Source organism: Rattus norvegicus, chromosome 19, assembly GCF_036323735.1.
Source record: "Rattus norvegicus strain BN/NHsdMcwi chromosome 19, GRCr8, whole genome shotgun sequence".
Taxonomy (NCBI): Eukaryota; Metazoa; Chordata; class Mammalia; order Rodentia; family Muridae; genus Rattus; species Rattus norvegicus.
The window spans coordinates 14,917,120-14,944,317 of NC_086037.1; the positions used below are offsets into that span (position 1 = coordinate 14,917,120).

Below are 27,198 nucleotides of genomic sequence, written 5' to 3' on the forward strand. Positions count from 1 at the left end.
TCTATTGTGACACAGATGACTCTTTTTGTGTCATGGTCAGCTTATAATGAATGACTAGACCCAAGCATGAGAATAACCAAATACTACATTGCTTCTCTAGCTGCTGAGCTTTTAAAAGCCCTGGGGTGACAGCAAGCTTTTGTGGACATTCTGGATTGGTCCTTTTGTACTTTAACTCTCTGAGTCACCTCCACTCTCAGTAATTTAGTTCAATTCCATAAATTGGAAATCAGTCACCTGGAAAAAATACATTCTCAATATGATCCCAGATTGGCCATGGAAAAAAGGTAGCTTGAACTGTCCCACCTAGGTTCTGGGCCTGCACAGGCCTGCTCTCCAACAGAAACCTGTGTTCACAGCTGCAGGCTGCATTCACTATGGGTGTCCTTGAGGTTCTTCCCTAAACTGCTTAGATTAAAATAATTTTCATGCTAACAATCAAAAAACTCATTATGCCAATCTGGCCAACAGGAAGCTAATTTCTATTCTGTATTTTGTCAGATGTGCAGAATACATATGGTCATCATTGAAAATAGGTGAAAGATCTGCTCTAATATGGACACTAAGTGGTGCTGGAGGATGATCCTGACCCACAATGAGCAGTGGGAACACCAGAGCCCTGTAGGGATGGCTGGCAAGCTAACACATTGAGCATGCACAGCTCAGTAAATTTCCTGTGAATACACATCTCCTGAGATCTCTCTATTTAATTGGAGGTGATCCTGTCCACCTAATACAGCACATCATGTGGAATAACAAAAGCTACCTGCAGGAGCTGTGGTGATGACTCACAGGATAGAGCATCTGCTGCTCTCTCAGAAGAACCACATGGACCATAACAATTGGGTAAAGCATGTCAGTGATTACTTCATAAAGTGTGTGTCGGAGAAACAGCCACATTATCCACACAAAAGACACTGTCACACTGGGTACCCCTTGGTGACTTTGAATTCACTTATTAGCCCAGGATCCATGGAACATGCAGAAATCCATCTGTAGCTGTCAGTTCTAAGTCCACAGGAGGGGACAGAACCCTTGTGTAAGAATGATGGTCTTAAGAGTCAAGAGATAGAATTCAATTTTTATTCATAAGGAATTCATTTTTACAACAAAACAGGATTAAAACAAATAAATTAAAATATTTAAAAATATTTGAAAAGATAAAAACAGTAAGAAGAACTTATAAATATGAAACAACAAAAAGAAAATTTCAATTAAAATCATAACAAAAATATTTCTACACAGCACATTCTTAACGAACATTTAGAAGCACAGATGTATTGCTGTTTCTCCTCTTGCACACATAATGAAAGGAGGTCCCCCAAGTTGTCTCTCAAGTGCTGTTTTCTGAGAAGAAAGTAAGACCTCAATCAGTCAGGCTGGCTTAGTGTTATATAAATTTAGGGTCTCTAGGCAATGACAAATTAACTCTGAGGAAGAATACTCATCCAAAAAATTTGTTACCATTCAGGATGTTTGTCATCAGGGACTCCTGAGAAAACAATTTATTCTTCAGGAAGCTCTCTTACTGGTGTGTGTCCAATTCCAGCTCTCTTGCACTTTCTGAGACCTGGGAGAGGAAGGCAGTTTTTCAGACACTGATTTGGTGGTGAAATGCAAGGCAGCTGTCAGAAGGCTGCCTTCTACCATCTCAGTTCTATTGGACAGTCAACATGGACCTTTTAACTGATATCATTGTTGCTAACTCTTTGGGAAGGGCAAAATCTCCAGAGATCCTCAAAGTAATGTGGGCTGCCAATATGGGACCCAGACTTATACCAGTGCAAACCAAGTACAGGGCAATGGGAAGAGACCTCATTGGGTTGCAGAATGAAAGGAGACGTCCATATGTCACCAAGGTTAAAACCAATGACAAGTTCTAATTTGACATTTGCACTTTGTTCTTATCCCGCAAAGGTGCTTCCTACACAAGAAGTCACATGACCACAGAGTGTCATTTGTCAAAGAACCAAGAACTTGTTCAAAACTCTACAGAGCATCCAATCTATCATGTGGATATGCAATAATGAGGTATGTTATTAATCTGTCACCATTTCTATACTGCAGCTTCAAAACGAGCAGACAAATATACTTGCAAAATAATTCAGTTTCTGAAAAGTGGTTGGCTTCCCAGAATACTTGTGCATAGGCAGAGCAATGAACAATTCCATTACATGAGGTGGTTGGCTGGTTGTGAGTATAAATTAGAAAGGTGGTAGGAGAGAGCAAAGATGTATCAAATTGGCAAACTTTATCAGATATTTTTAAGCTAACACAGCTGCTCAACCCTACCAGATGATGCTGGGTCTGGACGTTGCTGGTCTTTATCTTTCTTGTTGAAGTCAACCAAATATTTCTGGTTCAGTGCACAATCAAGATGTACCTCCTTGCTCTCCTGCTTCAGTGGGACCAACTTCTTCCTGCATGTGTTCTCCATCAGGAGCTGGCTGAGCAGGTTTCTGGAAATACAGTCTGCATAGTAAGATCATGCTGCCCCTTTCTCCCATTCCCACTCCCGAGTGCCACTAACTCCACCAGGACCCAGATACCCATGAAGACTTAATAGAATTCATTTCGATACATATAAGGCTGCTGCACAAACCACAAAGAGCAAATTCCGGGAAGAATAAATTATTTGTTTGGCCTGAGCACCAATTAGTGTCCACATCTCTCAAAAAGAACATGGATCTACAACTATCCATGAAAGCCCAATGCATGGGGGCAACATCAATTAGTAGTGGGCCAACACCCTCAAAGGAGGTCAGTAGAACCAAGAGAAGGTCATACTAACCATGTGGTCCACACACTGAGTATTGTAAAACCTGGTATGACACCATAGGTCCAGGTCAGCCTAATAACCTTCTGCTGACTTCAATCAGTGCTGTTCTATCTAGAGCCTTCTGAAGATGCCTAGACAATCCTGGGATGAGTAACAGTCTTTTATGGAACTGAAAACTGAGTCCTAATGACCCTGGCACACTGATGTGTAAACAGCACAAGAGATAGAACCAGAGCTGAAGACCATCCAATCCAGAAAAAGAAAGTCAGAAATGGCCATTCCACAGGTGATAGCCTTTCTGACCAGAACTTACCTAGAGAAGATAATCTCCTTCTTCAGCTTATGGTTGTTCTCATGGATTTCAGTGTTCTCCATCTCTAAGTTGTGCAGAATTGACATGACCGCCTCCTCCATTCTCTCCAGGTCTTCATAATATGGATTTGGCCTGAAGTGTGGCCTGGCCCCAAATGATAGAATCCAATGAACATCAGCATTTAGGAATATATGAGCTCATGGTGGGTCCTGTACTACCCCAGTCCTGGAAGGACACCTTCTGAATTCTACATATTGGATCTTCTTCAGCTTCAGAAACCTGTTTTTCTGTGTCCAGGACACCAGAATCTCAGCATCCAGATGGAGGGTTCCCTGGCTCCCTTTGTTCAATCAAGAGGAAATCTGCAGTCAAGCCAGTTAAGCTATCAAGAGCCTAGGCCACACCTCTCCATGCTCCCCCACCCAACACACCCAGAAACCGGTGATTTCTTTTTTCCTGTCCCGATAACAGACCATATATCAACACAAAATTATAATCTGCACAAGGAATACAAATAAACAGACAATCATGGTCACAGAGACAAAGAACTGTGCTGTTGACAGTGGGGCTCCCAGAACAAAGCATTCACATCACCATGAAAGTGTTACAGGTAAATACTCAGGCCAAGACATAGACCCCTAGATTCCAAGTGTGGGGGGAAATATAAACATATAAAAGTTGTCCATATGCATTTGGATGTATGCACATACAGACTCACAGACTGAGAAATACCCACAAAAAAGAGAAATGCAAAAACAGAGTCAGAGAAAGAGAAAGAGAAATATGGAAACAGAGAGTATTGTGAAAACCAGGAGAAATGCATCCACCATTGCTGTCTCAGAGGGCAAGACACACAGACAATAACAAACAGGCCTGAGCCTGAGACCTTCTAGTCAAGCATTGAGATGAACAGTTTGGTACCAGGCCCCTCAGGCTGCTGCGTGGATCTTCCAGCACTGAGTCCCCTGCCTAGCAAGTACAGAGACTCACCATAAACTCACTGCAATTACAATCTTGCAAAGCCACCATCAGTCAAGGGCTTTGCAAATGCACACTAGACACTCACTCTCCCTGACATTATCCCCGAATTCTTCATTCAGACCACAAGTTCTGCTTTTCAATAAATGGAAGCAGATGAGTCCATTTTCCATTTCGCTCCTCAGGAAGGGTCAAGGTTCTGAATCTCCTCTATATGGGAGGTGAGGTTTAGCACAGGGTGGTTAGGGAGGCACAGCTTTCTAGAACCCAAAACCTTAATAGGATAAGATGAAGGTGACCTTGCAGACCCAGGAATGAAACAAGAGCATTTGGAGCGATTCATACCTGTTCTTCTTGGATCTCTCTGTTAGAAACCTCAGGCGATCTCTCAGGTCATTTCTCTCCTCGGTAATGAGCTGCAGCTCTTTAATCAGCCTCTCCTTTTCCTTCTTGGCCTGATTCTCGCTTAGTTCAGTGCCAGGGGATGATGTTTCTCTCCCAGCGTCTGTAGGTAGACGAACACAAGTGAACCTGCATGGGGAGAATGCATAGAGTGTACATAGACCACAGTTAGGCCTAAACAGGAGAACAAGCCTGGAACCCAGTGTCACTGCTAGGCGATTGGTCTATGCTTAAGAGGCCTCCTCAGTGGATCTCAGTTCTCCCACTACTCTATAGAGACCAAGAGATGTAAGCATCCAGGTGTTCCCTATTCCGGACATCAGGTGCTTACATGGACCACGGAGATGGCTTCTCCAGGATTATTATCAGCTGAACAGGGTACAGCTTGGTTTCAGGACCCTCACCCCTGTGGTTTCAGAACTCAGATGATAAATTCACCATCCACAAGACTTGAGTGATTGGAGACACTCAGATGTCCTACCCTGATACTCTAGGCCAACAACTTTGGATTAAAAACACATTTCCATGGAGGACATGGTCAACAGACTTATCAGTTCCCCTATTTGAAATACCAAATGCCCGAGAAGTTCCAATAGGTTACAGGCTGAATCTTGATCCACATGTTCCAAATACTTTTGGTATTTTAGAATCATGGATTTAAAACGCATTTCCAGGGAGGATATGTTCAACAGACTTATCAGTGTCCCTATGTGAAATACCAAATGCCCCAGAAGTGCGAATAGGTTACAGGCTGAATCTTGGTCTACACGTTCCAAATAGTTTTGGTATTGAAAAAAAATTTTTGTAACATACAACCTCTAATATATAAAGCTAACGATGACCCTGCCAGTTAGAAGAAATCAGAGATGGTCTAAGAACATAAGGTTATTGCCTGGAGCACAATCTCTCCCTGTTACTACTGTCAGATACCCACTGTATTTAAAGAAGCAATGAGAGTGAAATACATTGCTGCCCTGTCTAAACTCAGAAAAGGTGGACCCTCCATGAATACTGATGGTGTTATTATATCAATGTAACAGAACAAATGCACTGAAAAGTAAAGACCAGAGGTTCACAGTATAATAGCATTGGCCTTACCATATCCTCCCAGTGGGGATGGGGAAACTAAAGTTTGAAATCCTTGACTTTAAGGAATTGTGATATTCATGGAAATTCAATTCCTTTTCAGATGCTCCAGTTGTTGTGGCCCATTGCTAGAAAGGTCAGCTTAAGCCTGCAGCCCCCCTGGTAGGAAGCTCAAAATACACTGCCCAGAACTTACTCAACATTCCCCAGAAGTGCTGTCTTTGTCCATCATTACTTTGAGACGAAAGGCCAGACTCCTTCACTCTAGTCTCTCCACAATCGACGTTCCCCCTCCCAAAACACTTGCGAAGACGGGAAAACATGTCTTAGGGTGTAACCGCCAGACTCAGACTGAGAGAAACTAGGGCTCTGGTTGTCACTACAACACTGGTGACATCACAGAGGATGCCAGAACTCTCTAGGAGACAATAGAATGTCCAAGAAGGGACAGCTGATGTCATGGGGAGCAGACTTTGCCTCCTGCTAATGTTCTCCCTGTACTGAGCATAAGCAGAGGTGCCCTTTCCAGGAGACTTTCCTGGGCAGAGTCACTGAGCATCTCCTGCTTCCAAAGCCAAATTTTCCTCAAGGCTTGATTATAAAAACCTTAGTAATTCCTATGCATCTAAATGAATGTTTCCTTCCATATCTTGCCCCAAAATGTCTCATCCTAACTCAAATTGTCCTCATTCACCAATGTTAGCCATTAAAACTTCCTGAGATTTCATACCAGCTTGAATATGCAGTCAAAAGTTCTCCTGTCTCATTATGTACGAGTGCTTTAAATCACATCAAGAAATAGTCTGCATGGTAGGTTATAACATGGGTGTGTGTTAGGGGAACACTCATGAAGTCATGTGCTTTGCAATTGACAATTGCCAGAAAATTCCTTAGTTGAAAGAGTTGATGTCTTTATGGTGCTGGGAACAGTGTGGAGACCAGTTGGCAGACAAAAGTGCAATATTGGAGCCACCAATGAAGGGAACCTCATGCTGCTTGTGGGGTTCTCCTTTCTGTGCCAATGTCGCCAAAGGAGCACTGCTGACAGGCCTTCTATCAGAAGCTGAGCTTCTATCAGAAAAATAAAATAGTCAAGAGATATAGGGGGTGCACATAAAGGTGTAGGACGAGGCTATACACATCACTACGTGGATACAGCAAGGACCCAGCACTTGTGCTCTGGGTCATGGGCTTCTCCACAAACACAAAAGCATCTGTCACAGTAAAAAATGGATACTGTATTGAGTTCACACACCAACACTGATTGATCAGATCCATACCCCAGATTTTGGGGGCAGATCCATGGCCCCAAATATCTTCCTCTCAACTTATACAGCAAAAAATAAGAAAGAAAGAAAAGAGTCAAAACAAAAAGCTCAAGCTTCTCATATGAGGATTGCAGGAAGTGTGATCTGGTGGTCAGTTCTGATTAGGCCATTTTAGATAGAACAGTGCACAGTGATGCTTAATGTGATGGGTCCTATATAAAGCTTTCTGCATTATTGGAATTTTAACAAGCCTCATCCAGAACATACAGAACAGGAAAGGATGTGATCACCATGTCCTTGCTCTCTATCAGGTTATTTTTCTGTGTCTGTGATTGTCAGCCATAGACAGCAACAATCTGAAATAGCTGGTAGACATGGAACAAAGTGGCTAAAACTATAGTTGTGGGTTAAACACCTCAACTGTCAAAGGCTAATGCTGTCCTCACAGTCCCTGGAGGCCACTCTTGTAAGACTGTCTACTGGAAAGTAGAAGCAGGTTTATCTGAGCTCAAAGTGAACCTCTCCAGGTAGGAAGAGGGCAACATGGGATACTTGAGACCCTGTCTAAACCAGCACAGAAACCCACACTTCCTTCAAAGCATCATCTATGAATTCTTGATTATCTACCATTCTCTCCCTACCAGTCTTTCAGACTGGAATTGTAGAAAAGAACTGGAAATGATCTTCCTATTCTGAAGACCTTGATCTCTCTTTCCTTAGGTGCACATTAAGAACTCATGCAAATGGGTATGACCATCTGAACATCTTAGTATCATCTACTCAGTATATCTAGCATAATTCTGTGCCTATGGCAATCTCAAGCTTCCTTGAGTTTCGCTGACCCAGCAAGAAGTATGAAGTACTGAGGTCAAACCCCAGTGATCCTTTCAAGGGTTTAGAAGAAAGCCATCAAAGAAACTCCACTTCTTTGTCCTTAGATTAAATCAAGCTGATACAATGTGAACCTGGTGGGCTATTTAACCATGCATCTTTCTGCCAACCCCAGCTTTCTGAGTTCAGTCCATGTGAACCTGCATGGGGAGAATGCATAGACTGTACATAGACCACAGTGAGGCCTAAACAGGACAACAAGCCTGGAATCCAGTGTCACTGCAAGGAGTTTGGTCTTCGCTTAAGAGACCTCCTCAGTGGGTCTCAGTTCTCCCACTACTCTATAGAGACCAAGAGATATAAGCAGCCAGGTGTTCCCTATGCCTTCTGACACACGCAATAAATGCAGTAAATTTTAATTTCTGTTCAATTGTTCAGTAACTTACTTACACTTGCATATTGCTGTGGAAGTGATGGGGTTTCGTGATCAGTACTACATTTAACAATGCATAACCAATCATCCCTCCTAGAATGACTGTATATAGAGAAAGAAAATTTATTAGAATGGTTTATAGGCTGTGGTACAGCTAATTCAACAAGGAATGGAAGGTCTAAAACACAGTAGTTGCCCCTGTTGAAGCCAATCCCCCTAGCATAGCTGTAGCCATTTTGTTCCATGCCTGCCAGATAGTTCATATTCTTGCTGTAATATGTCTGCCTGTCATGGTTGTCTGAAAATAATTTAACTCAGAGCAGGGTCAGGAATGATCACATAACTTGTGTATGTTTTTTTTATTGGTTATTTTGTTTATTTGCATTTCAAATGTTAACCCCCTTTCCAGTTTCCCCTACAATAACCCTGCATTCCACCCCCTTCCCCAGCCTCCTCGAGGGTGCTCCCCCACCCACCCATTCCCGAACCACTGGAAGGAAGTTCTTTATGTTGTGAGGTTTCTTAATCTTAAATTTCATAATTATAAGCTTCATGTAGAACCAATAAAATTAAAGGTCAATATGAGGGCTGCAGAGATGGCTCCATGGTTAAGAGCACTGACTGCTCTTCCAGAGGTCCTGAGTTCAAATCCCAGCAACCACGTGGTGGCTCACAACCATCTGTAATGAGACCTGATGCCCTCTTCTGCTGTGTCTGCAGACAGCTACAGTATACTTATATATAAATAAATAAATCTTTAAACAGATAAAAAGTCAGTATGAACCTTTGTTGTCTAAAATGACTTGAGTCAGGGCTGACAACCAGACAGCCCTTCCAGCACCTGCCTATGAGCTCACATTTTAGTCTTTATAAACTGACATAGAAAAATATCCAGGGTCCTAACGTGACAAATTCTCAGCTACGTCTCTGATGATCAGTCTTAGGGTGGGCATTCAATAAACCATCCCTGTCTAAGTGAGGTCAGAGTTTGTGTGGTTTATGGGGCAACTCCAGGACCTCAACGGTTTTGTCCATAAGGCTGGATATTTCAGCTGGTCTTCAGTACATGCAGGAATCCTGAAGAAGAAGGAAAATTAATAAAGCAAACTTCCTTTTTCCATGTCCTTGATATGAGCCAGCAGAAGGTGTGGTCCAAACAACAACCAACGGATTGGGTAAAGATCTTTACCAATCCTACAACAGATAGAGGCCTTATATCCAAAATATACAAAGAACTCAAGAAGTTAGACCTCAGGGAGACAAATAACACTATTTAAAAAATGGGGCTAAGAGCTAAACAAAGAATTCACAGCTGAGGAATGCCGAATGGCTGAGAAACACTGAAAGAAATGCTCAACATCTTTAGTCACAAGGGAAATGCAAATCAAAACAACCCTGAGATTTCACCTCACACCAGTCAGAATGGCTAAGATCAAAAACTCAGGTGACAGCAGATCCTGGCAAGGATGTAGAGAAAGAGGAAAACTCCTCCATTGTTGGTGGAATTGCAGACTGATACAACCATTCTGGAAATCAGTCTGGAGATTCCTCAGAAAATTGGACATTGAACTACCTGAGGATCCAGCTATACCACTCTTGGGCATATACCCAAAAGATGCCCCAAAATATAACAAAGACACATGCTCCACTATGTTCATAGCACCCTTATTTATAATAGCCAGAAGCTGGAAAGAACCCAGATGCCCTTCAACAGAGGAATGGATACAGAAAATGTGGTACATCTACACAATGGAATATTACTCAGCTATCAAAACCAATGACTTTATGAAATTCATAGGCAAATGGATGGAACTGGAAAATATCATCCTGAGTGAGCTAACCCAATCACAGAAAAACACACATGGTATGCACTCATTGATAAGTGGATATTAGCCCAAATGCTCGAATTACCCTAGATGCACAGAACACATGAAACTCAAGAAGGATGACCAAAATGCAGATGCTTCACTCCTTCTTTAAAAGGGGAACAAGAATACCCTTGGCCGGGAATAGGGAGGCAAAGTTTAGAACAGAGGCAGAAGGAACACCCATTCAGAGCCTGCCCCACATGTGGCCCATACCTATACAGATATTAGATAGGATGGATGAAGCAAAGAAGTGCAAGCCGACAGGAACTGGATGTAGATCTCTCCTGAGAGACACAGCCAGAATACGGCAAATACGTAGCTGAATGCCATCATTAAACCACTGAACTGAGAACGGGGCCCCCGTTGAAGTAATCAGAGAAAGGACTGGAAGAGCTTGAAGGGGTTTAAGACCCCATATGAACAACAATTCCAACCAACCAGAACTTCCAGGGACTAAGCCACTACCCAAAGACTATACGTGGACTGACCCTGGACTCCAACTGCATACGTAGCAATGCATAGCCTAGTAAGAGCACCAGCGGAAGGGGAAACCCTTGGTCCTGCCAAGACTGAACCCCCAGTGAACATGATTGTGGGGGGGAGGTCGCTATGGGGGAAGGATGGGGAGGGGAACACCCAAATAGAAGAGGAGGGGAAAGGGTTGAGGGATGTTGGCCTGGAAATCGGGAAGGGGAATAACAATCGAAATGTAAATAAGAAATTCTCAAGTTAATAAAGATGAAAAAAATAAAAAGAAAAAAGAAGGTGTGGTCCAGATTAGAAGTGGGCCTTTCCATCTCAAAAGATCTGAATTAAAGATTTATCTTCTGATCTCCAAGATTTGGATTACAAGTAGGTCTTCTTGCTTCAGAAAATTTAATTAAGAAAAAAAAAATCCAATGGTGCTTATGCCTTTAGCCTCAGCATCCAGGAGGTAGAGGCAGGTGGATCTCTGAGTTCAAGGCCAGCCTGGTCTACAAAATGAATTCCAGGACAGCCAGAGCTACACAGGGAAACCCTGTCTCAAAAAAAACAAAGAAGAGGAGGAGGACCAAGAGGAGGGGGTTGAAGAGAGGAAAACAGAAAGAAGGAAGGAGAGAGAGAGAGAGAGAGAGAGAGAGAGAGAGAGAGAGAGAGAGATCCCCCTCACAGGGCGTCAAGCCATTTGGCATTAGTTAATTCCAGGTACACTCAAGTTGACAACCAAGAACAGCAATCACATTACCCGTGGTTGTGATCTCACCCTGGTAGGCTCCTGAGTAGGAGACTGAAGCAGGAGAATTGCCATAAGTCTGATGCCAGCATGAACTACACACGTGTTCCAAGCCAAGCCAATCTCAGCTACAGTTTGAGATTCTGTCTGAAAAATATGAAAGAGAAAGAAAACATAATTTCCTAGAGCAGTGTTTCTCAACCTTCCTATGGCCTCAACCCTTTAGAATAGTTCCTCATGCTGTGGTGACCCCAACTACAAAATTATTTTGTCGCTACTTCACAACTGTAAATTTGCTACTGTAATGAATCTTTATTGTAGTGTAAACTATCCGATAGGAGACCCTGTGTGGGTCACGACCCACAGGCTGAGGGCCTTTGCCCTAGAGGCGGTCTTGGCCTAGTTTATATAGTTCATGTTATAATGGGCTCTCTCAGTGTTTGAAGGTCAAGTATATTCACTTGTAACATCAAAACTTAAAAATTCAGTTGAGCTGCTGGCTGGTACGGTGTGACATCCCCCAGAATAGCTTTGCCATTTTGTTCCATGCCTGCCAGCCATTTCATATTGTTGCTGTAACATGCCTGCTGTCACTGACAAGGAGAAGGGACTTGGCTCAAGGACATGCTGACCACACACCTTGTTTTGTTCTGAATATTCTGTATGCGGTTTGCTAATCTTGAGAAATTCTACACCTGAAGGAGTGGTTCCCTGAAGTGGACACAGTTGAAAGGCTAAGGCAGATGTGTGAAGGAATGTTTCACTGAGGCATACGCAGGTAAAAGGATGTTCTGCTAAAGCACGCATGTGAAAGGACACGTGATGAAGGGTTCTGCACTAAGGACACGTGATGAAGGGTTCTGCACTAAGGACACACATGCATTGGTCTGCCTTGCATTCTGTAGTTGAGCTGCATTTGTTGGGACTTCATAGAACCACAGCAAAAACCCTTCTGGTGGGCTGTGTAGTTTCTCACTGTTTCCTTGGACTCGGGCTGATGGGCAGAATGATGTCAGCTGAGACAGACACATGTGCTGACGCAGGACACATGCTGAGGCCTGACCCATGGAGGACAGGGGATATTGAGAGGGAGTTTGGATGGAGTTATGCTTGCGTAGCTTGTTGGTTTGGGTTCTCTGCTGATCTCTGCTCGCCTGAGAGCTGCTCTTACTGACTGTGTAGCATCTTGGCTGCTCTTTGTTCCCCTTGGACAGCCCTCAGGACCAGGCTCTACTCTCCCTTAACCATAGCTGGTGTCCTCTTCCTCTCTCCTCTCCATCACACTCGTTCTTCCTTTATTCTCTGGCAGCTTCTTCTTCCTTCTTCCCTCCTCATGATCCTCTCTAGCAAAGCCCTCAAAGCTCCCCTCCCCCATCTCTCTGCTGTGCAGCTGTTGGCTGTTGGCTCCTTTATAATCACAGTTAACTGGGAGCAGTCAGTTATTTGGGGTTAACCACTCCTGAGTTCCACAAATTAGCATTAAAATACAAGCAGAATTAGGCCAATACACTACAGGGGTTTTTGTTTGTTTGGTTGGTTGGTTTGGTTTAATTTTCATTTACCTTTTCACTTGTTATTTTATTTTTGGCTATTTTTTATTAATCGGTTATTTTATTTATTTACATTTCAACTGTTGTCCTGCTTTCCACACTCCCCTCATCAAACCTTACATCCCGTTTCTGCTCAGCTTTGCCTATGTGACAGTGCTCCCCCACCCACACATATCCATTCCCACCTCACACCTCTAGGATCTGCCTTTGGTGGGGCTACAGGCCTCACCTTGAACCATAGAGCATCCTTGCATACACTTTGGCTGGCAGTTTGGCCCCTGGGAGCTTGGGGATTAGGGAAAGAAGATCTGTTCAGATATTAAAGCCAATGATTGCGGCATTCTCTTCTTTTTCTGGTTATAGGTGAAATTATGTTTGTGTGCTTCTCTTTTTTTAAATTATTGAGAGAAGATTAATTTCTTGGTTTTTCTTGGGTATAGTTTAGTTCATTGTCTTGGAGTTTTCCTCCTATTAGCCTCTGTTGTGCTTTCTTACATAAAAGAGTTGTTTAAATTTGGTTTTGTCATGAAATATCCTGGTTCCTCCTTTTATGGTGATTGAGGATTATGCTGGATATAGGAGCCTGTGTCTGTATTACATCTGCCCAAGATTTTCTGACTTTTAGAATCTCTGTTGAGAAGTCTGGTGTAATTCAGATACGTCTGAATTTATTTGTTACTAGATATTTATACCTTACCCCTTTTAATGTTCTTTCTTGATCTGTGCATTTAGCGTTTTAATTATTATGTGAATGGAGGAATTTTTCTGGTACAATTAGTTTGATGTTCTGTAGGCTTGTTGTACCTTTATGGCCTTTTCTTTCTTTACCTTATAGAAGTTTGCTGCTATGATTTGTTGAAGGTGTTTACTGGATCTATGAACTAGAAATCTTAATTCTCTTCTCTATCTATTATCCTTAGGTTTCAACATTTAATTGTGTCCTGAAATTCATGGATACTTTGGATTCAATAAACTATACATGTTTATCTGAGATGAGTGTTTTGTGCTTTGTGGGATGACCTCCTTGACCCCAGGCTGCATGAAGAATCTCAGCTGACAATGGGGACATAAATTATGAGTATGTGTAGCAAGACCCAGGCCTCTTCCAGGTTCTTAGATATTAACTGAGCACCTCAAATACAGTAGTAATGTGATAGTGTGGTGTGAATCTAGTTACTATTCTCTATTTTGATATAGATGATTCTTTTTGTGTCATGGTCAGCTTATAATGACTAGAATACCTAAGCTTGAGAATAACCAAAGACTACATTGCTTCTCTAGCAGCTGAGCTTTTAAAAGTCCTGGTGTGACAGCAACTGTTGGTGGACATTCTGGATTATTCCTTCTGTACTTTAACTCTCTGTGTCACTTCCACCATCAGTAAGTTAGTTCAATTCCATAAATTGGAAATCCATCACCTGGAAGAAATACTCTTTTTTTTAAAGATTTATTTATTTATTTATTATATACAAGTACACCGTGACTGTCTTCAGACACACCAGAAGAGGGCATCAGATCTCATTACAGATGGTTGTGAGCCACCATGTGGTTGCTGGGATTTGAACTCAGGACCTCTGGAAGAGCTGTCAGTGCTCTTAACCACTAAGCCATCTCTTTAGCCCAAGAAATACTTTCTGAATATGATCTGAGATTGCCCATGGAAAAAGGGTAGCTTGAACTGTGCCACCTAGGTTCTGGGCCTGCACAGGCCTGCTCTCCAAAAGAAACCTGTGTTCACAGCTGTTGGCTGGCTAAGAAAGATTTCACAAGACGTGATACACAGCCCTCGGACTTCTGCTTCAGTCATCTGCACAATTTTTCCCGGACGATATCCTCATACCTCCAGCAGGCAGGTGATGAAGCTGTCCACTCTCAGCTCCCCTTCAGCCATCTTGTGGGCACCAGACTCTCCTCCCTGCAGCGGGAACAAGGGCTTCTCCATGGTGGCTGCAGCAGCAGTGGTGGTTTGGCATTCTCACCTAGGAGTCCCTTTGCCTTTCCCCAGTTCCAACTGACCTCAGGCCCGGGCCTTCCCCCCATCCACTTCCCAGGGAGCAGGGAGAGCAGCACCCACTAGAAATAAAAGGGAAGCCCTTGGTCCTGCCAAGAGTGAACCCCCAGTGAAGGGGCTTGTTGGGGGGAGGGTGGCAATGGGAGGAGGATGGGGAGGGGACACCAATAGAGAAGGGGAGGGGTAGGGGTTAGGGGGATGTTTGCCTGGAAACCCAGAAATGTAATAACAATTGAAATATAAATAAGAAATACCCAATTTAAAAGATGGAGAAAAAAAGAGAAAAGTGTCACACATTTAAAACAGAAGAATATGGACCCTAATTTTAAACCACAGCTCTGTCAATTAACTAAACCTTTAAAAAGCTCAGAAAATCAGGCCAAACAATATTTTCTCAGTTTATGTATCTGTAATGTCGCATAAATAATAATGTCCGTTTCTTGCTATTGTGGAGGGAATTAAATAGATAATATGTAATCATGGAAATTTTGAAGTACCATCCATTTTTCTGTTCATTAAATCACTCTTCCTCATTTCATTGATCAAGTATGTATGTTTTCTTTTCATAGTTACATGTATAATAAAACCAGTATAAAAACCTTCAGAATTGTATAAGCTTTCACTTTTAACAAATTAAATTAGTTGTTCTTTGTATTTCTGCTGAACATTTAAATGTTCTTTATATGTCCCAATGCTAGTTTATTAGGTACCTATAAACTTTAAACTCTTTGCCTGAGAGCATGAGTACTATTTAATTATATAGTAACTACACTCAGGATGTCTTTGTATTAGAACCAATTATATCAGACACTAAGAAAAATTACTATTGCTTTAAAGTTTGTGTGTATGAGTGAGAGTATGAGTATGAGTGTCTGTGTGTGTGTGTGTGTGTGTGTGCGCAGCACATGACCAAACAACGTTCAGGAGCCATTTCTCTCCTTCTGTCATGTGGGTCCCAGGATGTAACCCAGATGTTTGACTTTGGCAATAAATAATATTACCAACTAAATAAATAAATAAACCAACAAAAAACAAGCCACCAATCAACTTTAAAAGTAAAGGCCAGAAGTTCACAGAATAGTACCATTGGCCTTACCATATCCTTTCTTTGGGGATGGGAAAATTAATGTTCTGAAATCCATGACGTTCAGGAATTGTGATATTCATGGAAATTCAATTCCTTTGCAGATGCTCCAGTTGTTGTGGCCAATTGCTAGAAAGGTCAGCTTAAGCTTGCAGGACCCCCACCATCCCTCCCCCACGCCTCCACAGAAAGCTCAAAAGACACTGCCCAGAACTTACTCCACATTCCCCAGAACCACTTTCTTTGTCCATCATTTCTGTGAGACGAAAGGTCAGACTCCTTCACCCTAGTCTCTCCACAATCGACATTCCCCCCTCCCAAAACACTTCTAAGACTGGAAAACATGTCTTAGGATGTATCTGCCAGACTCAGACTGAGACAAACTAGGGCACTGGTTGTCACTACAACATTGGTGACATAGCAGAGGACGCCAAGAACTCTCTAGGAGATAATAGAATGTCCAAGAAGGGACAGCAGATGTCATGGGGAACAGACTTTCCCTCCCTGCTAATGTTCTCCCTGTACTGAGCATAAGCTGAGGTGTCCTTTCCAGGAGACTTTCCCGGGGCAGAGCCACTGAGCACCTCCTGCTTCCAAATCCAAATTTTCCTCAAGGGTTGATTATAAAAACCTTAGTAATTCCTATGCATCTAAATGAATGTTTCCTTCCAAATCCTGCCCAAAAATGTCTCATCCTAACTCAAATTATCCTCCTTCACCAATATTAGCCATTAAAAATTCCTGAGAAATAATACCAGTTTGAATATGCAGTCAAAATGTTCTCCTGTCTTATTATGTACAGGTGCTTGAAATCACATCAAGAAATAGCCTGCATGGAAGGTTGCAACATGGGTGTGTGTTAGGGGAACACCCATGAAGCCTTGTGCTTAGCATTCAACGGTTGCCACAAAATTCCTTAGGAGGAAGACTTGAAATCATTATGGTGCTAGAAACAGTGTGGAGGCCAGTTGGTAGAGGAAAGTGAAACATTAGAGCCACCAGTGAAGGCTCCTGTTGGGCCCTACCTTGGTGTTTCCCTCCCCCCTCGCTGAGCCTTTCAGCCTGCTATAGGAAGAAATTGTTTACACCTTTGACAGCTGCTCTTAGCCCCTGATTTGGGGCTGGGATTTTCCATGGCACCCTTCCTCCCCACTGAGCTTTCCTGCTTCTTGTTTATAAGAAGCTGTTTATGCCCCTGATTGGGCTGGAACTTTCACCACACAGACTTGTCCTATTTTCCTGGTTGGGGATTTTCACCTGCCTTGTTGTTTTTCCACGGCTTTTGCCTCTGGTATATAAGGAGATCTCAGTAAAGCCTTGGTGGCACTCGCTAAAAAGGGGTGAACCGTGTACGTGTTTTCTTTCAACCCCACAAACCTACACCTGATATTCACACACTGTCGGCACAGGCACTGACAATAGGTATCACAATAGAAACTAGTAACTAGATTTAACCAAACTATCCCATTAATGCTGTATTTCGTGGTATTTTTTTTTTTTTTTTGCTCTCCTAGAACCTGGAAGAGGCTTGGGGTTTTCTAATCCTACTCATAATTTATTATCCTTCCCAACACTATGTGCTTTGTTCTGTTAATGCTAACAGCGGCATCCAATACCTAGGATATTTTCTACTGACATGTGTGACGTGAGACAAAACAGTCCCTGTCATCCCTCACCTGAATAAACTTCCTTAGAGGACAGTGTAGTTGGAGGGTCCTTCTTTCCTCTCCAAGATCGAGAAACATTTCCAGTCTTCAGACAAGTGTGTCAGCCATTGTCCAGTGACTGTCTTGAGATGTCCACATTGTCAGCTGAGTGTCGTCATCCAGCCTGCCCTGTAATTGTTGTCGATGATTAATAGGGTTCCAGCCCTAGGATTTAATTCAGTGCTACAGTACTTGCCAAACATGCTCAAAGCCCTAGCTGCCACCCTAGTCCTGTGTGCTCTAGAGAAAGAAAATAAAGAACCACATTGTCTATCAAGTTTCTCCTCCAATAGAAGGAGAATCTGCATCCAGTCTTTTAAGTAACTCTAAGCCCCAGCTTCCCCACAGCTCCCTGCATCGATTCCATTATTGGTGCATTTTCAGTAACGCTCACTTTATTTTTGGTGTGCAAAGAATTTGCACCATGTCAGTAAAGTGTGTGTGTATGTGTGTATGTGTGTTCATCCATGAACTCACTATAAATTATTATCAAATGACCCAGAAGACCGTGGAGAAACCTTTCGATGTGCATGCAGAATTATGTTACTACCGTTCCATGGCACCTTGCAGGGAACACTGAAATAGTGGGCCGCTTTAATAGAGCATAAACCAGGCTATGCATGGTTTTCGGTGAGATTGTGATGTGCAACAGCACAACAGAGATCAGCAGAAGCTTCATTTATTCCATGCTGCTGTTACCAAGAGGAGGCAAAACCTCATCCCATAGAGAGTCTGGTAGGATCTGATGAAGGGCAATAAACTCAGGGTTGAAATCAAGCCTTTAGAAACAAAGAGAAAAATGCAAAGTCAAGGAAAGCAAGAGCTGTCTTTTTCTTTTCTTCCTCTTTTTTTTTTTGAGAAGATCCACAAGAGAGACAACCCCTTCCTCAAACTAACAATGCACAAGAGAGACAATACATGAATTAAAAATCAGAAATGAAATGAGGGACATAAGAATAGAAACCGAGCAAATTCCAAAATCATTAGTTCTTACTCCCGAGGACTTTACGCCAGAACACTGGAATATTTATTCGATATTGTTGATTTTGTAGACAGATAACAATTACCAAAGTTAAATCCAGATCTGGGAAGGTATCTGAAAAATACCCCTAAGAAAATAGATACACTCATTAAAGGTTGCATACATTATATATTATATTGCTTTCTTTTTGCATGATTAAACCCCTTCAAGGACATTTAGCTATGTTATAGAAAGTGTTACTTTTAAAACAAAAGGACAAAGAGAGAAATTGAGGAGTCACTGAGAGACACTTCCCAGACAGGATCAAGGAAAGACGGCTGAGAGATGCAAGCAGGGGCTGGAACGCTGCCCTTGAGAAGAAAATGTTTTTCTCACTTTACCTTACACTATGCTGTATTGTGTCTGTTTTTTGTGGAAGCGGCTCTCATGCTCTCTGGGTTATGACAAGTATATTGTGATACTAGGAAGAGGGGTGATTTGCTATACAGATATTTTAAGGAGAAGCCTTTGCTTAGTCTCACTTCTTTGCCTAGTCTTGCCTCAGTCGTTCCTGGTATCATGGGAATAACGATCTTATTATATCTTGCCAAAAGGGAAAGTTAGGTAATCCATATTCATGCCTATATAAGGGTTAATAAACTTGCAGCTGCATGCAGTTGCATCTGCCTTTGCTCTGCATCCTCTGTGTCCTGGTTATTTGTGACCGTACCTGGGCCCCCAATGCACTAGATGTTGACAAGCATCACCCTTCTCAGTGTCAGGTTTATTTTCTTTCTTTTTTGAAATCTATGATGTGGAGGCGTATTACAGCAACAATATGAAATAGCAGGCGGGCATGTATGAAAATTGCTGTGTTTAAGCTAGGTGTGGGGACAAGTCCTCAAAAGGAGCTGTTAAGATGGGAAACACATAATGCATTTGTTGCTGGAATTGAGTTGCCTCAGCTGTGTTGCTCTGCCTGCTCAGTGTCCATTCAACGTCACTCTGTTTCTACAGAGGAACTCAAGGTTTGCCCCAGCCGCCTGTGAGCTGTGATATGGGCAGAGAAAGGCCAGGACACAGGGGTGATTTCCCACTCCTCAGTTATGCTGAATTTTCCACTACTGTACTTGTATACACAAGTACAGTGTGGTCAGTTATTATAGATATTTGTCATTTCTTACAGAGGGCAACTATGATTGACTACACCCAATTCTATAAAAAACAAAACTCAGGAAACCTGGCCCTTGGCAGCAATGAATCAAGAAATATCTAGGATGGTGGGGCATGAATTCTGCCAAGCAATGAACTCAGATAGGTGGGGTTGTGAGGAAGATGTGTGGTTGAATAGCCCAATAGATTCACGTTGTATCATCTTGATTTAATCTAAGGACAAAGAAGTGCAGTATCTCTGATGGCTTTCTTCTAACCCCTTGAAAGGTTCACTGGGGTTTGACCTCAGTTCTTCATTCTTCTTGCTAGGGCAGCAACACTCAGGGAAGCTTGAGATTGCCATAGGCACAGTATTAGGCTAGAAATGCTGAGTAGGTGATACTAAGTTGTTCAGATGGTGATACCCATTTCATTTGTTCTTAACGTGGACCTAAGGAAAGACAGATCGATGTCCTTAGAATACAAAGATCATTTCCAGTTCTTTTCTACCTTTCCTGAATGAAAGACTGGTTGGCAGAGAATGGTAAAAATTCAAGAATTGGTAGATGATGCTTTGAATGGAGGGTGGGTTTCTGTGCTGGTTTTAGACAGGTTCTCAATTACCCCATCTTGTTCTCTAAGTTGCTCGTCAGGTTCACTTTGAGCTCAAATAAAGCTGCTTCCACTTTCCAACAGGTAGTCTTACAAAGGGGCCTCCAAGGACTGTGAGGACAGCATTAGCCAATGAGAGCTGAGGTGTGTAACCCACAACTGTAGCTTTATCTGAAAGACCCTCAGACAGAGGAGACTCTCGCTCCAGTCCTGAGGACAATCACCACCCCATGAACACACAGGACTCAGTCTTGATGTAAAAACAAGAGGTTTACTTTGGGATACCAATGCACTGGGGCCCGACATGGTCCACACACAGGAGGGATGTGAGGAGCCTCGAACAACAGAAATGTACAGCTTAAATAGTCAGTTAAGATTACACAATTTCATTACCTCAGGTATTTCGGTGCCAAGGATAACTAGGCAGATGTTTCTCATCCTGGAATTCCTGGGATAAGGTCTTAACCACATCAATGCAGCTATTTCAGTATGAAGGACGTCTGACTTGATATATGTTTTCTTATCCTGGGGTTCCCAGGACAAGGACCAAGGATATCTGTCTTGGCAGGTGTTTCTCTTCTGGAGTTCCCAGGACAAGGCTATAGCTATGTCAGGCTATAGCACAGCTGCATTCAGTACCAAGGACATCTCACTTCTATAGTGGTCAGTCAGCTTCCCAGAGATGTTTCCTGTCTTGTAATTGCCCTGCAGTAAATATGTTCTATACCCTCTGTTCTTATGGTCAGGCAGCTTCCTAGAGAGTGGGTGGGAATGTGCTTTCTGTACTTTCTGTTCTATTGTCTAATGTGTAGGGGCTAAACGAGGGCCAGCTTAAAAGATTCTCATTCGTAAGAAATGGCTGTACTGATATCAAACGGGGATCTTTCATATCCACTTTCTTCCAAGTCTACCAGCCATCTCAGATTGTTGCTGTAATATGCCTGACAATCAAGGACACAGAAAAATAACTTGATACACAGCAAGGACATGGCAATCATATCCTGTGTCGTTATGTATGTTCTGGATGAGGTTTGTTAAAATGACAATATTGCACAAAGCTGTATATAGGACCCATCAAATTAAGGGTCACTATGCACTGTCATAGCTAAAATGGCCTGGTCAGAAGGGACCACTGGATCACTCTTCTGTAACTTCACATGAGAGGCTTGTGCTTTTTGTGTTTTTTATTTTTGTGTTTTTTTTCTTATTTATTTATTTATTTATTTATTGCTTTATATGTTGTCAGGAAGATAGTTCAAGTCATGGATCTGCCCCCAAAATCTGAGCTTTGCTACTAATACTGTAAACAGTATTAGTGTATGCATTCAATAAAATAACTGTATTTTTTTTTTTTAGTAGGATAGATGCGTTTGAGTTTTGTGGGGTAATCCATGAAACAGGAGTAAAGATGCTTGTTTCTTACTCTGTCCACTGAGTTATGTCTCTAGGCTTGTCCTACTCCTTTGGCTGCATCCCCCCCCCCCACATCTGCTGACTATTTTATTTTTCAGATGAAATCACACGTTATAGCTTAGAGAGGCCTGTAAGCAATTCTACTTTGGTAACTTAAGTGCAAAGAGGAGAGCCCCACACTCAGCCTGAGGGTGCATTCACTGGTGGATCCAATATTTCAGTTTCCTCTGCTAACAGACCACCACATTGTTGCCAGGACCATAATGAATGCAATTCTTTCTCCTAAGGAATCTGGTGGCAACTGTCAAATGTTAAGCACAAAGCTTCAGGTTGTACCTATAACACACACCCACATTGCAACCTACCCTACAGGCTATTTCTGGGTGTGATTTCATGCACCTGCACATGATGAGACAGGAGACCTCTTTGGCTACTTATAGGAACTGGTGTGATTTCTCAGTAATCTTTAATGGGTAATATTGCTGACTGAGGAGAATTTGAGGTAGGATGAAACATTTCTGTGCAGGGATTGGGGAGGAAGCACTCATTTAGATACATAGCAATGACTTAGGTTTTTCCAATCAAGCCTAGAGCCAAATTTGGCTTTGGAAGCATGTGGTGCTCAGTGGCTATGCCACAAGGAAGTCTCCTGAAAAGGGTCCATCAGCTTTTGCTCAGTACAGGGAGAACATTAGCAAGGAGGCAAAGTCTGTTCTCCGTGACATCAGCCGTCCCTTCGTGGACATTCTATTGTCTCCTAGAGAGACCTTGGAATCCCTGTGATGTCACCAGTACGGTTGTGACAACCAATTCCCTACTTTTTCTCTTAGTGTCCAAAGGATATATCCACAGACATGTTTGCCCGTCTTTGTAGGCGCTTTGGGAGAGCTGATGTTGATAGAGAAGAGTCTAGAGTGAAGCAAACGAAACCTAAAGGTAATGATGGACACAGGACATGGGGAATGTGGAGTAAGTTCTGGGCAGTGTATGTTGAGCTTCCTGTCAGGGGTGTGTGTGGGGGTCTTCCGCTGGCCTTTTTAGTAATGGGCCACAACCACTGGAACATCTCCACAGATATTGAATTCCATGATTATCACAATTCCTGAAAGTCAAGGTTTTCACATCATTAGTTTCTCCATAACCACATGGAGGATATGGCAGTGCCTATGCTATTATTGGGTGAACTTCTAGTCTTTACTTTTACAGTGCATTCTGTATGTTAAATTGATATAATAACACCATAAGTAGTCATGGAGGGTATAACTTTTCTGAATTAAACAGGGCATCAATGTACTTCACTTTCATTGCTTCTTTAAATTCAGTGACTATCTGACAGTAGTAAGAGGGAGAGAACTGTGCTCCTGGCCATGACCTTATATTCTTAGAACTCCTTTGACTACCTCTGGCTGACGGGGCCAATCTTACCTTCATATATTAGAGGTTCTGTGTGGCAGATATTTTTCTACAGTAGCCAACTATACGGAGCAGGTAGAGAAAGAGCTTGTAACCTATTGGCACTTCTGGGGCATTTGTCATTTCTGTAGGGGGAATTAATAAGTCTGTTGACCATGTCCTCCCCCTATATGACTTTTTAATGCAAAGTCATTGGACTAGAGTAACAGTGTAGGATATCTGAGTATCCCTGATCAATCAAGTCATTGTGGATGCTGAATTGATGATCTGACTTCTGAAACCAGGTTGTAGCCTGCGTACCTGATAATAATCCTGGAGAAGGCATCTTTCTGGTACTTGTAAGCCTGTGTGGTTGGGCATAGGGAACACCTGGCTGCTCACATCTCTTGGTCTGTATATAGTAGTGGGGGAACTGTGATCCACTTAGGATGCCTCTTACACATAGACCAAACTCCTTGCAGTGACACTGGCTTCCAAGCATGTTCTCCTGTTTGGGCGACACTGTGGTCTGTGTATGCTCTATGCATTCGCCCCATGCGGGTTCACTTGTATTCTTCTACTTACAGAGGCCTGCAGACAGACGTCATCCCCTGAAAATGTCCAAAACAAGGTGCAGGCCAATGAGGAAGAGGAGAGGCTGAATAGAGAACTGGAGCTAACTACCAAGGAGAGAAATGAGCTGACAGATCGCCTCCTTTATGTGACAGGTGGATCCATGAGCAAGAGGTATGCATTGCTCCAAGAAAACGACCTTGTTCTAAACCTCATCTCCCATAGAGAGGAGATGCAGAACCTGACCCTTACTGAGGAGTGAGTTTGGAAATGGACCCTCTGATTCCACCTGTTGAAAATCTGAACTTGTGATCTGAGTGAAGATTTCAGGGATAAAGTCACTTGGGCATGAGTTCCCAGTGTACAATTGGAAAGCCCTTGACAGGTGGTAGCTTTGCAAGGTTTTAGGTGCTGTGAGTTTATGGAGAGTGTTTGTACTTGCTAGGAAGGTGACTGAATGCTATCATCTCATGGCAGCACCCTTAGGTGACAGGTCCCACAGTGTTCATATCAATGCTTAACTAGAAGTCCTGAGGCTCAGGCCTGTTCCTTCTTGTCTCTGTGCCTTAAATTCCGAGACAGTAATGGTGCATACATTTCTACTGATTCTCATTGTGCTCTTTCCATATTTGTCTCTCTTTCTCATTCTCTGAGTCTGTTTACTTTCCTTTTCTTGTGGGTGTGTCCCAGTTTGTGTGTCTGTGTGTGCACAGGTCTGCATGCATATGCACAACTTTTATATGTTTCTGTGTCCCTCCACCCTTGGAATTTAGGGGTCTGTTTTTTGACCTCAGGATTTACCTGTATAATAGTTTCATGGAGGTGTGAGTGCTTTATTTTGGAAGCCCCACTTTCAACAGCACAGTTCTTTGCCTGTGTGGTCACATTTGTCTATACATTTGTATGCCTTGGGCAGATTATAAGTTTGTGGCAATATCTGGTCTCATCTCCAGAATTATGTGTACTGTCTGCCTCTAGAATATTAGTTATTCGGCTTGTAGCATTCCACTTGTCAAAACAGGAAAAATGAAATCAGAGGTTTCTGGAAGTGTGTGTGTGTGTGTGTGTGTGTGTGTGTGTGTGTGTGTGTGTGTGGTTGGGTAAGCTCTGTGGCCTAGGCTCTTGACAGCATAACAGGTTTGAATGCAGATCCAGCCCTCCTGATTGAAAAAAGTGAGCCAGGGAACCCTTTATCTGGGTGCTTAGCTTCTGTTATCCTGGGCACACAATTCCAAGTTTCTGAAGCTGAAGAAGATCCAAATATGTAGAATTCAGAAAGTGTCCTTCTAGGGCTGGGGTAGTACAGGACACAGCCTGAGTTCATATAATCCTAAACCTCGATGTTCATTGGGTTCTATCTTCCTGGGGCCAGCCCGTACTTCAGGCCAAATCCATTTTATGAAAACTTGAAGATAAAGGAGAAACAGGTCATGTCATTACTGCACAACTTAGACACAAAGAACATTGAACATCGTGAGAAATTTCAGGAACTCAAGAAGGAGATTAACTTCTATCTGTAAGTACTGGTCAGAAGGGCCCATCACTTGTGGAATATCCATTGCTGCCTCTCTTTGTTCTGGACTGGAGAGCCTGCAGCTCTGGGTCCATGTCTTCTGCTGTTTAAATATCACTGTGCCGTGGGTCTTTTGGACTCAGTTTCAGTTCCATAAGAGACTGTGACTTCTCACCACAGTGTCTATGCATCTTTAGAAGGCTCTGGATAGATCTATACTGATTCAGGCATCAGAGTGTTATTAGGCCGACCTGGGCCTCTGGGGTCATACCAGGTTTAACAAAGCTGAATGTGTGGACCACATGGTTAGCATGACCTCCCTTGGTTCTACTGTCCTCTTGTGGTTGTTTACTGCCTACTAATTGATGTTGCCCCGATGCATTGGGCTTTCATGGATAGTTGTAGATCCCTTGTTCTTTTGGAGAGACATGGACTCTTATTGGTGCTTGGGTCACAGAAACAATTTATTCTTCCCTGGATTGGCCGTTTGCTGTTTGTGCAGCAGCCTTACATGTATGGAGATGTATTCTACGAAGTCTTTATGGGAATCTGGGTCCTGGTGGAGTTTGTGGGATTTGGCAGTTGGAATGGGAGGAAGAGGCTTCAGAATCTTACTATGCAGAGTGTGTTTCCAGCAACCTGCACAGCCAGCTCCTGATGGACCAGGCATGTATGAAGAAGAAGTTGGTCACATTGAAGCAGGAGTGCAAGGAGTTACAGCGATATTTGTTTGAGTTGAACCCGAATGATGAAGACGAACAGGAGAAGACCAGCAACCTCCAGACCCAGCAAAATGTGGTAGGAACAAGCAGCTGAGTCAGATTAACAATGTCTGATACCATTTGCCTATTGGATACATCTTTGCTTCCCCTATCACCTTTCTAATCTCCCCACACCCAGTCAGTCACCCACCTCATGTGATAGAGTTATTCATTGCTCTGTCTATGCACAAGTATTCTGGGATGTTAACCACTCTTCAGAAACTGAATTATGGGCAATTATACTTCTCTGCCCTTTTTGAAACTGCAGTCCAGAAATGGTGACAGAGGAATAACATATCACATGACTGAAGGCAGCAACTTGACAGCTGGTATGCGGGTCCCCACCACATCCGTGTCTTAATAGCTGCCTTCTTCTCCCAGGTCTCAGGAACTGCAGGAGACATGGAATAGGACGGATCCCAGGAAGACAGCCCCCTGAAGAATGAGTTTCTCTCTCAGGAGTTCCCTGTGACGACAATCCTCACAGTCAAAGACTTTTTGTGGGTGAATATTCTTCTTCTCAGATAATTTCCTCAATGTATAGAGACCCTACATTTATGTATCCGTATGCCAGCCTGTCTGGTTGAGGTCTTTCTCCTCTCTCATACCGACAACACCATTTGAGAGACAACTGAGGGGACTGCCTTGACATCTCACGTCCTAGAGGAGAAACAGCACTACAACTGTGTTTCTAAATGTTCATTAAGAAAATGCTGTTAAGAAATGTTTTTGGTTATGATTTTCATTGAAGTTTTCTTTTTGTTATTTCATAGTTATATATTCTTGTTACTGTTTTTCATTTTATACCATTTTAGGTATTCATTTTATTCCTGTTTTTTGTAAATTGTACTCCTTATGAATAAAAATTGATTTGAAACTCTTGACTCTTAAGACCATCTTATTCAAGGGTCCTTTCCCCTCCTGTAGACTTAGAACTGACAGCTGGATATGGATCTTTGCATGGACCAGGCAGCATGGGTAAATAGGGAATTCAAAGCCACCAAGGGGTACACAGGGTGATAGTGTCTTTTGTGTGGATAATGTGACTTTTTTTATGGACACACACTTTATGATGTAATCACTGACATACTGTATCCATGCTGTCATGTATTCTTCTCATCCTAACTATATCAGTCTACAACACACATTCCTTATTGACTGTGTGCACCAGATATTGAGTAACACACACTCATGCCTGTAGAGCTGCAGAAAAAATGACAACTTTCACAAAGGAATATAGAATAATCCTAATTGAGAACCATGTGCCTCAGTTTTTCTTACAATACAGCATTAGTATTA

General features: G+C 42.6%; 2 protein-coding genes across 4 annotated transcripts; one reads left to right on the forward strand and one right to left on the reverse strand.

Moving 5' to 3' along the window:
- Window positions 1–1,240: 1,240 nt before the first annotated feature.
- LOC134483142 (uncharacterized) lies at window positions 1,241–5,902 on the reverse strand. 2 transcript variants are annotated; one of them, XM_063278385.1, is made up of 6 exons: window positions 5,755–5,902; window positions 4,416–4,575; window positions 3,093–3,236; window positions 2,293–2,459; window positions 1,465–1,570; window positions 1,241–1,347 (listed from the first exon to the last, which is right to left on the reverse strand). In XM_063278385.1, exons 1-5 carry the CDS (start codon window positions 5,879–5,881, stop codon window positions 1,506–1,508), a joined length of 663 nt encoding a protein of 220 aa, XP_063134455.1. In that variant the 5' UTR covers window positions 5,882–5,902; the 3' UTR covers window positions 1,241–1,347; window positions 1,465–1,505. The 2 variants fall into 2 exon arrangements, with proteins under 2 accessions (XP_063134455.1, XP_063134456.1); XM_063278386.1 differs by having other exon boundaries at window positions 4,416–4,601; window positions 5,755–5,868.
- On the forward strand, window positions 1,323–27,019 carry LOC134483143 (disks large homolog 5-like). Of its 2 annotated transcripts, XM_063278387.1 has the most exons (5): window positions 1,323–2,031; window positions 22,491–22,596; window positions 23,640–23,799; window positions 24,998–25,141; window positions 25,774–27,019. In XM_063278387.1, the coding sequence occupies exons 1-5, from the start codon at window positions 2,011–2,013 to the stop codon at window positions 25,952–25,954; spliced, it is 612 nt and encodes a 203-aa protein (XP_063134457.1). In that variant the 5' UTR covers window positions 1,323–2,010; the 3' UTR covers window positions 25,955–27,019. The 2 variants fall into 2 exon arrangements, with proteins under 2 accessions (XP_063134457.1, XP_063134458.1); XM_063278388.1 differs by lacking the exon at window positions 24,998–25,141.
- The last annotated feature ends 179 nt before the right edge of the window (window positions 27,020–27,198 follow it).